General features: G+C 38.5%; 1 protein-coding gene across 12 annotated transcripts in view; it reads right to left on the bottom strand.

Annotated features, from left to right (window-relative positions):
- The window catches only part of TLE4 (TLE family member 4, transcriptional corepressor), a 158,383-nt gene that overhangs the window by 94,860 nt on the left and 48,528 nt on the right, over positions 1-14,995 (bottom strand). For 8 of the 12 annotated variants that reach the window (XM_007969570.3, XM_037998539.2, XM_007969566.3 and 5 more), the window contains one exon: positions 7,407-7,481. The exons of the other annotated variants lie outside the window; for them this stretch is intronic. In XM_007969570.3, the coding sequence (XP_007967761.1) occupies positions 7,407-7,481 (75 nt within the window). The remainder of the gene's footprint in view (positions 1-7,406; positions 7,482-14,995) is intronic. 12 annotated transcript variants of the gene reach the window in all.

The raw sequence follows: 14,995 nt of genomic DNA on the forward strand, positions 1-14,995 counted from the left end.
ATGGCTTTATTCACCCAACTGTCCTTTAAGGAGTGAACAGATAAACTGGTATATTCATACAATAGATACCACTTTGCAATACAAAGGCACTAACTACTGATATGAGCAACCACATGGACAAATCACAAATGCCTTATGCTAAATGAAAGAAGAGAATTCGGAAGGCTACATGATACGTAATTCCATTTATATGGCATTGTCAAAAAGGCTCGCTTTGGGAGAAGAAACATTTTCAGTGGTTATTGGCGGCTGGGATAGAAAAAAATGACTGACTACAAAGACTAACAAGGGACTGGGGTGGGGTGAACGACCCTGTATCTTGATTGTGTTACACAACTGTATTCAGTTGTCAAAACTCAAAGACCTACACACTGGAAAGGGTCAATTTTACTTTTTGCAGATTACATCTCAATAAATCTGATGTAATAGAGAATATCAATAATGAATTTCTAAATTCCTAATCCAAATATCTGAAAATATATCTGCAAATATAAAAAAATACAAATTTGTAAATGTATGCAGCCTCATTCTTATGTTTTTTATTAACTGTTTCTCTTTACTCTGTTATCCATGGAAACTAGCTTTATTGAAATTAAAATGCGTTAATTAAAAGTTGATTATTTGTAGTACAAGGTAATATCAGCAAGCTTACAGCTACCAAAATTTTAATAGAATGATTTAAATGAAACTTGAGGATCATTTCAGAATATACTTCAGAAGACAATTTAAAATATCACTCAAAATGAAAATAAAATATGCCCCTGTAACAGGACATTGGTGAAAGTACTCAAATATTTACTGAATGAATGAATGAATGGACATATCATTAAATAACTCTTGCTATTCACTAAAGAGTTCTAACTTTTTCACAAAGGTCTTAAGGACAACACTTAAGACCACAAATGCATTTTGGGGTAGTAGGATTCCCAAACTGGTTTCTTAGGGAGCTTCAAGGCAACAAAAGTCCTTAAAAACCTCACCTAAGTGCTTGACAGTTAACCACAGCCATTAACCCTTTAGTTGCCTATCTGGTGTGAGACAGCCTCTCATAGCCCATGCTTCTTCCCTCCCTCTCAGCTTTGAGGGGCACAAAGCAGTCTGACACCACAAAGAAAAAGGTCTCTGACTATATAGAAGGTGGTGATGCTGCTTGTAGAAACACTGCTGGCAGGAAATCATCAGAGAATTACAAAAGTGGACACAAAACGAAAACAAAACAACCTACAAAATGGGGTGACACTCTGGAACTGCAAGCTTGCAGGTTGCCTTATTCTCTGTTTTAGACTGTTTTTCTATGTAACAGTTCCTCAGACGTCTGCATAACCTCAGCCTGCCGGGCTCTGTGGATCTGGGAAAACTACTTTCTTCTCAGCGGAATCCAATGCCCATATCCCTTCCTCAGATACATCTACCCAGACACATTTTGCAACTCTTATAACACTTTGAACTCAACTCTACAGGATGGAAGTGGGGGAGGAGGAAAGGCTGGCTCAGCCCCAAACAGAAAGAAGAATTGTAGCACTGCCAGCTAGTACCAGTTTTGGAGGTGAGAGGATTGATAGACTGGCTTCTAGAAATTTCTTCCAGAGAAGCTTTGTCCTAGAAAATAATGGAGAGCACATCACAAGCACAAATCAGAAATCCTATTCCTTACCTAGTGTTTTTTGGGCGTCTCTGAAGTGCAGGCAGAGTTTTTAAATTACTTAAATGTATGAGAGTCTTTGTTATGAGAGAAGGGAAATTACTGCCTCTTAGAGCCTCATCAAACTGTAGCAGAAAGATTAGATTATGAATACATCATTCAATAATGTAGTCCCCTGCTCCATGGCAAATGAACCAGCTCAGAAAAGAAAAAGGGTGAGAGGCAGGCATACCCACAGAAGAAAAAGAAAGAATGTGATATAAAACGGCTTTGGTTTTCCTGCCATGAGTTTGGGGAGTGCTGGTAAGGAAAGCCCTCCAAGTGAGTGTATCTTCAAGCCAGCCCCTTCCCCCACTGCGCAAGCTGTGTGGGTACACGACGCAACAGTGGCCAGCATATTTTATAAAGCCTTTAAGCTCCAGGCACACTATTCAGTAAAGACAGTAACAAAGCTGAAATAACAATCTCTGAGGAATCTATTTTACAGCTCATTTTAAATTTCATTCTGTATTACATACATCTAGAAAACACCAACAGTAATCAGCTGCAAGAAGCGGAAAAAGATAGAGAAGCTCACCTGTAAGTTTACTGAAAAATATTTATTTAAAAAGTAACACAAAAGCTGAGTTGTACAGTTGAGCTGTTAAAGAATACGTTTTACGCACAAAACTCACATCAGAAAAAGAGCCCTGATTCTAGTACACGACTACAATGTACCTACCTACACTGTAAAGCCCCCTTAAGTAGCTTCAGGCCTACAAAATCAAATCCTAAGTGTCTGCCAGGAAAGTGGAGGGACAGGGCTTGGCTGCAGGTATTTCCGAAATGATCACAGAACAGGAGTAGGGACCTATGAAAAGTGAACCACGGAAGGGGGAAAACTCAAACTAAACACGTATTCTCCAGCCTATCACTACTGTGGGCAACTGAAGCTCCATCTTACTTGAACCTCTTGTGGAATAGTAGAGAAGGCATCTTACAGGTGTCCACCCCCCAAAGAATGCGGGGAGCATTCCACTAACTCTGTTTCCCTGTGGGATTCAGGGTTACCCAATGCGGCTGTAATTCCTGCACATCCCAGGCTGTGCTTGTGGAAGTGAAGGGTGGATTTCCACAAAGGTTTCCCACAAAGCACTGGGGGAAAGCAAGCACTTCGCGCTGTGGCTGACTGGAGGTGCTGTCAAGCTGTGGGACACATGTTGTAGTGGCAAGGGCTGGAGAGAAAGGAACTGAGGGGTACACGGTGGGCCCAGGAAGGAGAATACTTTTGTAAAAAACATAAATTTTTAAATTTAATTTCAAGTTGTGTGCTACTGGAGGCCATGTATCCACAGAGGTATACTTCCTACACTTGCGATGTAAGGGAGGGAAACACACACACACATTTTTATATATACCCACATATTTGTATCTTTCCCTTTCTGCCTAATGGCTAAATTGTTTAAAAAGAATACAAGGAAAATGATCACGGTGGCTCATCCAAATGCCTTTGAAAGTTAAAATGGCAGTTTTGAAATCTATAACGGAAAAGGAGAGACATACATTTTTAAACAGTCATACTGCAAGACCCTCTTGCCACGTTGTCAATGTAGAATACACACACACACACACACACACACACACACACACACACATTTAAGGTTCAATCATATGACAAGGAGAATAAAACAAAATACTAAGCGGGGGGACCCCAAAGGTATTGTCTTTCTTTTTTTAAACTAAGTCAAACACATAGGATGGTAAAGGCAAAGGCATTTAAATCATTTCCTTAGTAATACAAGTAATATTTAAATAGATTTAATAGTGCTGCTCCAAACCAATGAATTATGGGTTTAAAACCTATTAAAATGTAATGTTTTTTTCCTGAGCTGAGAGGAAAGAGATTTAAATCCACTGAATTTTAATATTTCAGCTTGAGCTGCAGGAGGTAGAGAAAGTCCAAATGAACTATTCCATCAGCACCATTCAAGCATGAACATTTTAATCAGTTTTACTTCCTTGGAGTTCTCTAACACAGTTTACGCTGTCATTCTGAAAGCACTTAACACAGAGAGTGTGAAAAACCACCAAGGCTTGTTATTGCCTTCACAATTGATGGCAAATAATTTTGCAGACTTCCTATCATTAAAATGTCACTGCTAAAAATTGAGGTTCAGCATTTCTTGTGCTAAACTGCAATTCCTACAACACCATGGCATACCTGTTTCCTAAGGGTTTTTTGGGGGTGGGGGTGTGCTTTTTTCCAAACGCATACATTTCTATCATTTTTTTTCCCTCTGAGTTAGGTTTAAAAAGTGGGTTAGTTTCCAAAGGAAACCACATTGTCTATTTTCATAAGTCAAACATTTTCTTTTCCGCTATTCACACTGACTAAACTTTTTTTCTTAATGGTAGTTTCTTTGGTGAAATTCTTATGAGGTTCCAAGTCAGCCTCCTTTATTAAGTATAACCACATTCACACAGCATGTACTGATTATATAGTGTAATGGATTTAAAAAGCATTTTAAGATAGTCAGATGACTCAATTTAATAATACAGGAAATGAAAACATCATTTCTAATTAGATCATATTACTGATTTAAAACTACAATTTGTGTGTTGTTCCAACAGTGTGATCTCGCAGAGCTTCTAATTTAAAAACACAGTGGCTAGCAGGACACATGACAAAATCAAACTAGATCCATAACATTCCCCTAACCCATCTGGGGGAACTTGGGGAAGGCCTGAAGGAAATGTGTAATACCGCCAATTCAAAACAAAACACAAAATATCAACGATGGGAAACCAACACAGGAATTTTCCTGATTTTCTTCCTTATAAATAAAAGATAAATGCTATTTAACTTATTTCAATCTATCAACAGTTTTAAACTGAACATGACCTGTGAAAGAAATCATTATAACTATGTTTCATTCCATTAAACACAACTAGCTTATTGTCAAGAGAACAGCCGCCTCTCCAGGTTTCGGGCTCACGTCAGCATTCTGCATTTAAACTGCATGGATCACTGGTTTGGCTCATTTACCAATGAAGGTAGAATAATATTGCAGAGTTAAAAAGGTGCTTCATCAGATTTCATTAAATCTGGGAACATTTGCTCTTGTCTGGATGGTGTGCATACATATAAGATAGACACATATGCAGTGATAAATAAATGAGGGTCTGCAGCAGGGGCTTAGAGGGGTCTTTGCCTCTCATAGGAAAAATGTCACTCCTTCAGTGCAGAAAATCACTGCTGACTACATTCTAAAAACCAAGTAACAAAAATCTCAAAACTGACCCCTAGCTGGTTTTGGTAGCAGGTCAAAATACCACCATCTTACCCAGCCATCTATGCTCAAGGGACAGAGAACAGCAAGTGCCTTTAAAATACTACAACGTTACAACTCCAAAAACTACTGGATGCAAGCCACTACCATGGCTAAAAACACAAAGAGAACATCAGCAGCAAAAATTCGTCAAGTGAGTTTGTAACTGAGCTCTTTCCTTCTCACTTGGTTTGTGGCTCCCTAAAACTGTTGGGTTTGTTTTCCTATTTCTGCAATCTATTTTCTGGAATAGTCAGATTATGTGATTTCTGACTCCATTTTCTGCTCAGATACCAAGAGTTTGGAACGCTCATCAGATCCAACTATATCCAAGTATATGCCGCTTTGATAGCACGTAACGCTACTTTGATAGCATGTACTGTTGAGTTAGTTCTTTGAATAAGTTTTTAGGTCACAAAATTAAGTTAGCTTTATTTTAATAATTAAATCCATATAAACACAGTATGTCAGTAACTTGGCTGCAGTCTAATAAATCCTCATTTCCCCAAGAAAAGGCAATCTGCCATTCCATTCCAAATAAAGTATATAAAAATGAATAAATACAAAACTATATTAAAAATATTCTTGCTGTGAAGGGAACTTGTTATGATTTTATATCTTCCCTCATATTAAGCAACATCCAACACAAAAACAAAGCGTTTTTTATTTAGCTTAATCTCTCCACTGTACAGTCATTGAAATACTCAAAAAAAAAGGGAAAAAATAATAACCTATTCTGTTTTCCTAGAAAAGGCTGCCAATCAGACATAAGGCAGGATGGCTATCTGTATTTGAGCCATTCATACAAACAGTAAACACTAAGCTAAAAATGACCCAGCAACCTCTCCTGTTAGTGATCACTCCGCACATTCTCTCCATGTTAAACAGTAGAGACAGTAGACAAATGCAGGTTCTATCCCTTCTGAGCCCTGGAAGATTTGGTAACAAAAATATCCACAGTGAATACAACACCTGCACTTGTACACACACTTCAAGGGAGCACAGCTGGTTTATACATACACACACACACACACATATACATACACATACACTTAACTTTAAAATTAAACCTTTCTCAGCTTTTTAAAATTTAATATACTGCTGTTTCCTGGAGTTTTTGGAAACAAAAACCAATTGTGAAATGTATTCATCTCTACTATCCGTCCCTTCTCCTGCCCATCACAGAAAATGTACGACAAACATTATTCATGATTCTACATGGCTTCTTCTGATTCAGCCTCTTCTTTCCAAGGGGCACTTTGGAGGAAATAAAGGTCACTCTTTTCCATTCATTACATCTACTAATTTCTTACCATTTTTTTTTGTCAGAGGGACACAAAATAGAGCTCCAAATAGCCCATTAAAAAACAAGCTACAATCAGACTATTGCGCCCTCAACATCAGCGGTGATCCCAGAGTTCTGATTTCCTTGTTAAAAGACAGAGGAATAATTGAAGCAATATCTTCACTTCAGATTGATTATCAGGCGACCCTTATCCACATCTTCACTCAGCAATTTGAATTTTAATGAAAGTAAATGAAATAATTAGCATTTCAAAGTATGTTTGATACACTGACAGAAAAAAAAAAGACTTTTGTGTATAATCTATACACAAAAGAAAGTATTTGGGAGGGGATAGAAAGAGGAAAGTACAGTTGTAGTGTCTTCATTAGAATAACCCAAGGAACTGCCTGTACAATCTGCATAAATACAGAGGTGAATATTATGCTCTTTACAGCTGTGATTTCTCGCCTTTATTATTATTTCTAAGTTTCAGCACATTATTTTATTGCCTGTTACATTAATCTGAGAAAAAAAATATATATATATATATAAAAGCAGAGTTGAAGTGACTGCCCAAACCCATGAATTCCAGCACAATTTCTATGCAACATTAATGCCACTATTGCTAGGAAGGATTTTCTAAATGGGCCACTGATTTTTTTTTTTAAGTGTAGTTCATCGATTATTTCTACTTCAAAAGGACACTAACCCATAAGAGCCACTCATGACAGGGGAAGGAAGAGTAAGTAGAATGGGAGATGTGAAAATATACATCTCATTAAAAATGATAGTAAGATACTCTACATGTTTATTTGAGGAAAGATAAAAGAAACCAGGTCATTTTAACGTCATGGTAATCCATCTCTCTTTTTTTTTTTGGCCTAGGTTAGCAACAGAAGCTGACTGCAAAGAAAAGAAATATGAAAAAGAGCTATCTAGTCTCCTTAGAGGAGAGTTTTCGTGAACACATCAACTTAAATTGGTGAGAATGTGATCCAAAGTTTCTGAGGCAGCCATCAAATTTCACAGGAGATTGAAGGCAAAGTGCTTAATTTCATTTTGTAGTCATCTATTGCTTTTTGCCCCTTTGGCGGAACAAAATGTGAAAAGAGAGAGCGAGAGAGCTGATGACAAACACTAAGATCAGAGCTAAAATGGAAAGGCCACGTACCCCAATGATGGCGTTCAGTTCTGCCATGGTCACCTGCTTGGCCCGTTCCACAGCCTGCACCACTTGTTGCTGGTGCTATAAATGAAGATCAGAAACAGAATACAATTATTTGTTTTCTACTCGGTCAAGAACAGCTTTTCCTAACATGTCCTCTAACTTCAATTACATGCAAAACAGCATTCGGGGGATCTCCAGGTGTCCAATACAAGCCTGAGGTGATGGATGACTAGACGTCTATGGTATATCTGGGTCCACAAAATTGAGGAGTCACTGGGCATCCAACTGCAGGTACCATCTCTGTGACCCCATGAAGAATGCGCCTTGACAACAGCTTAAATTTCACTTTAAAGTTATGGTACATTTTGACCACACATCTGCTATCAGTACTAACAAGCAAAACACAACCCATCCCACTTGCTTTCTTTGTACCCACTCCCTTTTCTCTTCGCTGTCTACATTAAAGTTTTTAAAAATTATTTCCTGGAAGCAATTATTTTTAAATTTTCTCCTGATACCGGTTAGCGTACACACCGGAAGGACATACAGAATGCAATATACATGTTTCTTCTGGAAATGTACAAATTGTTCGTGTTTTCACTCCTATCATGAAGGGCTGCATATTTAAAAGAGATCAAAAATGTAGAACTCGAGTTTAAGAACTTCAGGTATTTCTTTTAAATCCAACAGAAAAACTAAAGCCCACAAAAGTGTACGATACTTTTTTTTCTTCGAAAAACTAGGATGGACAGTGCAGGAAAATCCCTCCATCCACGATTCAGTTCCAGTGAGAAAAAGTAAGAACTGATGTTAATAATTTTTGTAACAGAAAAAGTAGTACAGAAATCTCTGTACGGAGGCACTCATATATATCTAGACACAAAAGTGCTTACAAGAATTACCCCCTCCAAATATTATATAAATATTATTTCCCATTAAAACATTTGACCACTCTGGTATCTACAGTCAATTTTGGTTTAAAATCAGTCTTACTGGGTTTCTTTCAACTTGGTTTAGTGAATGAAGAACCAAAGGAACTGCGCTGTGAAACAAGTACTCCTCTGTATGCCTGAAGAGTCTTATTTTGGTTAATCTCAGTTGAGAAATTTAGCTAACTTTCTTCACTTATTTGAGGTGAGTACAAGCTCAACTACCACACTGCTTAATACATACAAAGAGCTATCAGTTCAACGGGGAATTCTCCATGAACCACCTGGTCCCCCTTCCAAAACCCTCAAATATACAGTTACTGAGATTAACTAGGGTGACCATTATTTTCACCTCTGAGCTGTGTGAGGGGAATGGGGAGGCCAGGTGGAAAAGGAAACCACTTTAAATTAATTATCTACAATGTGATGTTTTCACTCTTGGTTTCCTAATAGAAATGCATATTTTGTGTCTATGACTAATGGAAAGAAAAATGTCAAATAATAGACCATTGAATCTTAGGCTTTTAATAGACTCTGATTATTAAACTATATACTTTCTAATTTTTTTTAATTGTAGGCGTTCCAGTTTCAAAGCAGGAGCTTAAGAAGCAATCCCAAAGTCTGTCTATAGATATGTCCATTCCATTCCTTTACTCCTTATAAAATTTGCCAACATGGAAGAAAAGTATTCCTTTCTCTGAAGCAAGTAAAAATCTTCAGGGATTTTGAAAATATTAGAAGGAACAGAAGGGCACAGTCAATAAAATGGCCAGCAACTGTCATTTCAGGTTCCCCTAAAGCCAATCTGGCCACGTATGTATACTGAGCACTTACTATGTGCCAAACACAGAGCTCATGTTCACATTGAAGACAGTGTGATTCTCTGGGTGGTGAGAAATGGCAGTACTTGGAAAACAAACAAACAAAAAGTAGGATAGAAATGTTCATGGGATTTTCCACCTTTTACTTTCCTATACTCAACAATGATATTGGTTAGCATAGACACCGGAAGGACATACAGAATGCAACATACATATTTCTTCTGGAAATGTGCAAAGTGTTCGTGTTTTCACTCCTATCATGAAGGGCTGCATATTTAAAAGAGATCAAAAACGTAGAGCTCAAGTTTAAGAACTTCAGGTATTTCTTTTAAATCTTTGAAGATTTAAAAGATTTAAAAGAAACTTAAAACTTCAGAACTGAAACAAAGGACCACACTTAGTCACATCCAACACAGGCATCATTCATTCTACTCACGCATTCACTCATTCAACAAAAGTTTTAAAGCTCTTACGGTGCTATTTCTCCCTATTACTAATGAAATATTATCTGCAAGTATTCAAAGAATAGTTTCCATGAGACAGAGATATGGAAAGCACATCTACTTAGTGCCATTCTACCATGAAGACTGTTCAACACTTGCTTCATGAACTAGATTCCAATTGCTAAAATGGGCAAAGATGCCCTAGGCAGCAGGGGATATCTTTCTGCACTGGCATTAAAATCAAGTCCATTTCTTGAGAAAACCGGAAACACACACCAGTGAGCCATAACTCTGACAGCCTAAAGAAACTCCTGCTATAAAGCTAAAATGACAATGGAAGTCATGATTCAGCTTCTCCTTTTTGACGGCAATGGCCATGAGCTGATACAGTATCTGAACTTTACCTGCAGCTCAGAATTCTACTTCCCTATTTCTGCTTATAACCCGTGAATCATTCACTGTTTAAGGACCTTTTGAATAGAAGCTCCCTAAGGCAAACAAGCCTCCTCCCCTGTGTGCTCTGAAAGCACCAGAAACACCCTAATATATTAGCTCACTCAGCCACACCATGTAACATTACACTACAGCCTGAGGAAGCACCCACCAGGGAAGGTGAGAAAATTAAAACTCAAACAGGAAGAAGGGGCAAAAGATTACATACAAAAGAGAAAAACGAACACGCAAGGAAGCCCAAAGTACTCCTGTAAACTGTCCCAGGAGGCCTTTTTTTTTTTTTTTTTTTTTTCCATTTTCGGGTTTTAACAAATAAGCTCTCACTTAGAAAATATAGCAAGTTTTTCACATCTTCTTAGAACTATGAGGGCTTTCCCATTATGTCTGCCTTGTCTTCCATTTTCCCTTCCCTCCCCAATCTGTCCTCTCTTCCCACTCCACCCACATCTCATTTCCTCTTCTACTTCCTGCTTGTTCCCTCTGCCACCAAGCCAGCGCTAGCACCAGCGCGGCAGGTCCAGCCAATCTGCAGAGAGCAACAGTGTTGTCATTCTTACTGCGCCAGCTGCTCACTCAGATACAAGTATCCTGTTTGAACGTGCCACCAGTACCACCAAATGAAATGCCACTAAGAACGTATTAATAAGCCAAGGGTAAGAGAGGGGGCCTCTAACTGGGATTTTGAAGAGACAAAACAAATGTCCAATTATTTATTCTTTAAAATACTATAATTTACAATTAAAAAAAAATTCTAAAAACAAAACCCTTAGATTGTGGTGATGGTTACACGACTCTAAAGTTACTGAGAGGTATTGAACCATACACTTAAAATTAGTGAATTTTATGGTGTGTAAATTATACCTCAGTAAAAATAATTTAAAAAAAAAAAACAGTGACTTAAGTAATACAAACATGGTTGCAGGGGAATGGGCCAGTAAAATGAAATTCTGTACATTAAATCATTTGCCTTATTTCCATTATCATAAAATTATTTTTGGCATTTGTTCAGAAAAAGTATTAATATTTTTTTCTACACGAAACTAAAATAATACAAGCTCATAAGTCCAACAAAGTCTGCTAAAAAACAGACCTTAACAAACCAGTAATATGGCTATAGTAGCTGTTTAATGCATATTTCTCAGAAGGTATTATGATGAGAACACCTGTCATGCCAATGTACAGCAACAGATGCAGTACTTCTAATAAAAAACAAAAACAAAAAGTTACAGCATACCTTAGAATTTTAAAAAAACATAAAACAAAAGCAAAAGAACTCCCCTAAGGAATAAATGAAACAAAAAGACAAAACGTTGATTACTGTCGATGTTTAGTATGGGTACCTGTAGGTTCAGTATATTCTCCCTCTACTTTTAAAGTATGCTTCAAACTTTTATAAATTAAAATTTTTAAAAAACATTAAAAAAAATACTCCCCGTATTGATTGGGGTAGTAAAGGAGTATAAGGGTAGAGATAGATACAAAATGAAATAAAATGAGCTAGGATTCTCATAATGAACATTAATTAAAGTCTCCAACATGTGGTGAGGTGAAAGTAAGACCAATGGCCCTGCTTCTCACATGAAGAACTCATATACAGAGCACATCTTAGAGGAATACAGGATATAACACAGGAGAAGTTTTAGGAGGAAATGCCCAGCACACTTCCCAGGGCATCTGGGAAGCCTCTGTGTTTTTTTCATCCATTCATTCTAATATTAAACACCTACTATGCACCAGACACTGTGGTAGGGAGATACTGTGGTTAGAGTAAGGAACAAGAACCACAGTCTTTGATCTCATAGAATTTAAACTCTATCAAGGAAAACAGTCAGTGAATTAATGCTCAAAAGGCTCTATAATTACAACTGGAGGATAATTTCCATAAGAAAATTACAGGATGCTATGCAATCATTTATCAGGGAAATATATTAAACTAATCTTGGGGCTCGGGGAAGATTCCCTTAGGAAGCTGACCTGACAACTGAGACCTGAAGGATTTGCAGGAATTCTGTAGATGAAGAATGAGGAGAAAAGAATTCCAGGCAGAGGGAAGAGAACTGGGTAGGGGCCTTAGAGGAAGAGCAAGAATGTCTGTGTGGCTGCAAGAGGTAAATCAGGGAGGGGACGCAGCTGCAGACAAGTGGAGTAGAATTTCGTAGGGCCTTCCTGGGTATGACAAGACATAAGCAAGAACACTTTAAAGTAGAAAGGGTGTGCACACAAAGAAAAATAAAGGCAAATGGATGAAGACATGAGTGTAGCATGGGAATGCTTTAAAGAACCAGGTATTAGTGGGAAATGAATTCTGGCAAGACAGAAGGAGGCCAAAAAGGGCTTTGCATGACATGCAAAAAAGCTGGACTTTATCCTGGTAGGAAATGAGATGTTATTAAAAATTTTTAAGCAGCTGTATGCTATCAGGTCTGCATTTGAGTAAGATGGATCTGGGAAAAGTAAAGAAGGTGGATGGCAGAGAGGTAAACCAGGTTGAAGGGTGAACAGTTAGAGGGCCGCAATATTCTAGAGTGAAAGATACTTAGGCCCGAACTTGGATCAAATGCCCTTTCGGCTAATAGGAGCCATTAGCCACAAGTACTTAAGAAGCCACTCATAGAAATTCAGAACTGGAAAAGGTCTTTAGAGATCATGAGACCCAGATACCACAGTACCACAGGCACTATTAACAATCAACCAACCAACCAACCAACAAAAGACTCTCCGTATCTCCAAAAGCATGCAGATTTCTAAACGCTGTCTGGGCTGAGCGGATTGGGATGGTGGAACTACAGTACCAACCACAACCCAAAGGCCACTGATCCACTGAATGAATCTCTTCTGTCACACTCTAACCAGTTTCTCCTTGAGCACCTCCTGTGAAAGGGAATTCACTACCTCATGGACAAGCTTTTTCCATTTTGGGATCACTACCTCATGGACAAGCTTTTTCCATTTTGGGATAATGAGCCCTAATACTAAGTTGAAATCTACCCTGTCATAAATTCTTCCCCACTGGACCCAGTTTTGTCTCTAAATTCTCCTCCATTGACTGACACTCAAAGTATATGAAAATGGCATAATGCATGTTCTGAATTTTCTCTCTTCCAGGTTAACCATCCTCAGGCCACTCAACAATTTCTGTGTGTCATGGGCTCTAGCCCACTCATCCATCCTTCTGGCTAGTCTCCTTGTAGCGCACAATGTGTCTAGAACACAATACTCCAGGTATGGCCAAGCAGATCAAATTCAAGTAAAAGTGTCATTCCACATCTGCTAAGTCAGACTAAAAAATCCCACTAAAAGCCTTTTTCAGCAACTCTATTAAATTTACTGGTACAAATCAACTTTAAATTTAACCCAATCTCCCCAAATCAGCCTTTCCTATACAGTATTCAAAGAAATGTTAATCTGATACAGTTTGCATATTTGTCCCAGCTCAAATCTCACGTTGAATTGTAATTCCCAATGCTGGAGGTGGGGCCTGGTGGGAGATGTCTGGGTCATGGGGGTGAATCTCTCATGGCCTGATGTTGTCTTCACAAGAGAGTGAGTTCTCACAAAATCTAGTCCTTAAAAAGTGTGACACCTCCCCTCTCAATCTCTCTCTCCCTTCTTTTCTGCTTTCACCATGTGATATGCCTGCTCCCACTTCGCCTTCCACCATGAGTAAAAAAAGCTCCCTGAGTCTTCCCCAAAAGCCAGGTAACGTTGGTGCCATGCTTGTGCAGCCTACAGAACCATGAGCCAATAAAGCCTTTTCTTTATAAATTACCCAGTCTCAGATATTTCTTTATAGCAATGCAAGAACAGCCTAACACAGTCACACAAGAAATTAAGTATTACTTTAGATATTCCTTAAACACATACATACACATACACGAACACAGGTTTAATTTGGCACATACCTGCAGATTGGTAAACTGCAGGTAATCTCAGCATCACAAAGCTTAGCTTAGAAATATGTATACCTGGCTTCCCAAACAATTTTAGTTGTGGAACATGGGATTAAAACTCTCAGGAGCACACTACTGACTGCCTTGCCTTCTCCACTCTCACTTACATGGGGACAGGGCATTCTTCACAGATAGGTAAGCTCTACAAATTCGCTGCTGTCCAACAGAACTTTGGGCAATGTTGGAAATGTTCTGTATCTGTGCTAATAATATGACAGCCACTAGCCACATATGGGAGAATACTGGGCACTTGAGATGTAGCTAGAGTAATTAAGAAATTGAACTTTCAATTTTATTCAGCTTTTCGTAGCTACTACTGTATTGCACAATGCAGCTCTACTCAAGGCACCTTCAAATTTAGCTCCACTAATAATAATCTAATCACTACCTAACTAAAAGTCAAATAAATGAGTCAGTTCTCAAACACTCATTAATTTGTTGAGACATACAAATAAAGGTTGTCATAGCTGCCTTTGGATAAAACCCCACATTTAAACCACAGGAAAGAAAGGTCTACCTCCCGAGAATCATCTTTCACTTCCTGAGGTCAAACAGGCCATGATGCCACCAGATGAATCTCACCAAGCAGCCACTTGTCACCAAAACACATGGTCAGGTACAGCAAGCCAATCAGTCAACCACGGAACGTGGGACAGAATTATACCCTCTGATGACCCATTCGGTATTATGAGAAAATATACGTATTTTAAATGAAAAGTTATCCATGCCCACAACCTAATGTGAAAGTCAGAAAACTGGACCAAATCCCCAGAAGCCCCAATCCATGTCTATTATTCATTTTAGGACATTCTTCCGATATACGGCACTGTCACAACATATCACTAAGACAGACGAAATGGCTCCGACCGGGAAGCAGACGTACCCTGTGCAGGCTGCTGGCACTTACGCGAGCACTCTCTAAAGACGGTCTTAGGGCTGGCACTGCATGCTTGCCAGGGGATCTCTGCAATGTTAACCATGCTCTCCTATACCAAA

The sequence above is a fragment of the Chlorocebus sabaeus genome, chromosome 12 (genome assembly GCF_047675955.1).
Source record: "Chlorocebus sabaeus isolate Y175 chromosome 12, mChlSab1.0.hap1, whole genome shotgun sequence".
NCBI classification, from domain to species: Eukaryota; Metazoa; Chordata; class Mammalia; order Primates; family Cercopithecidae; genus Chlorocebus; species Chlorocebus sabaeus.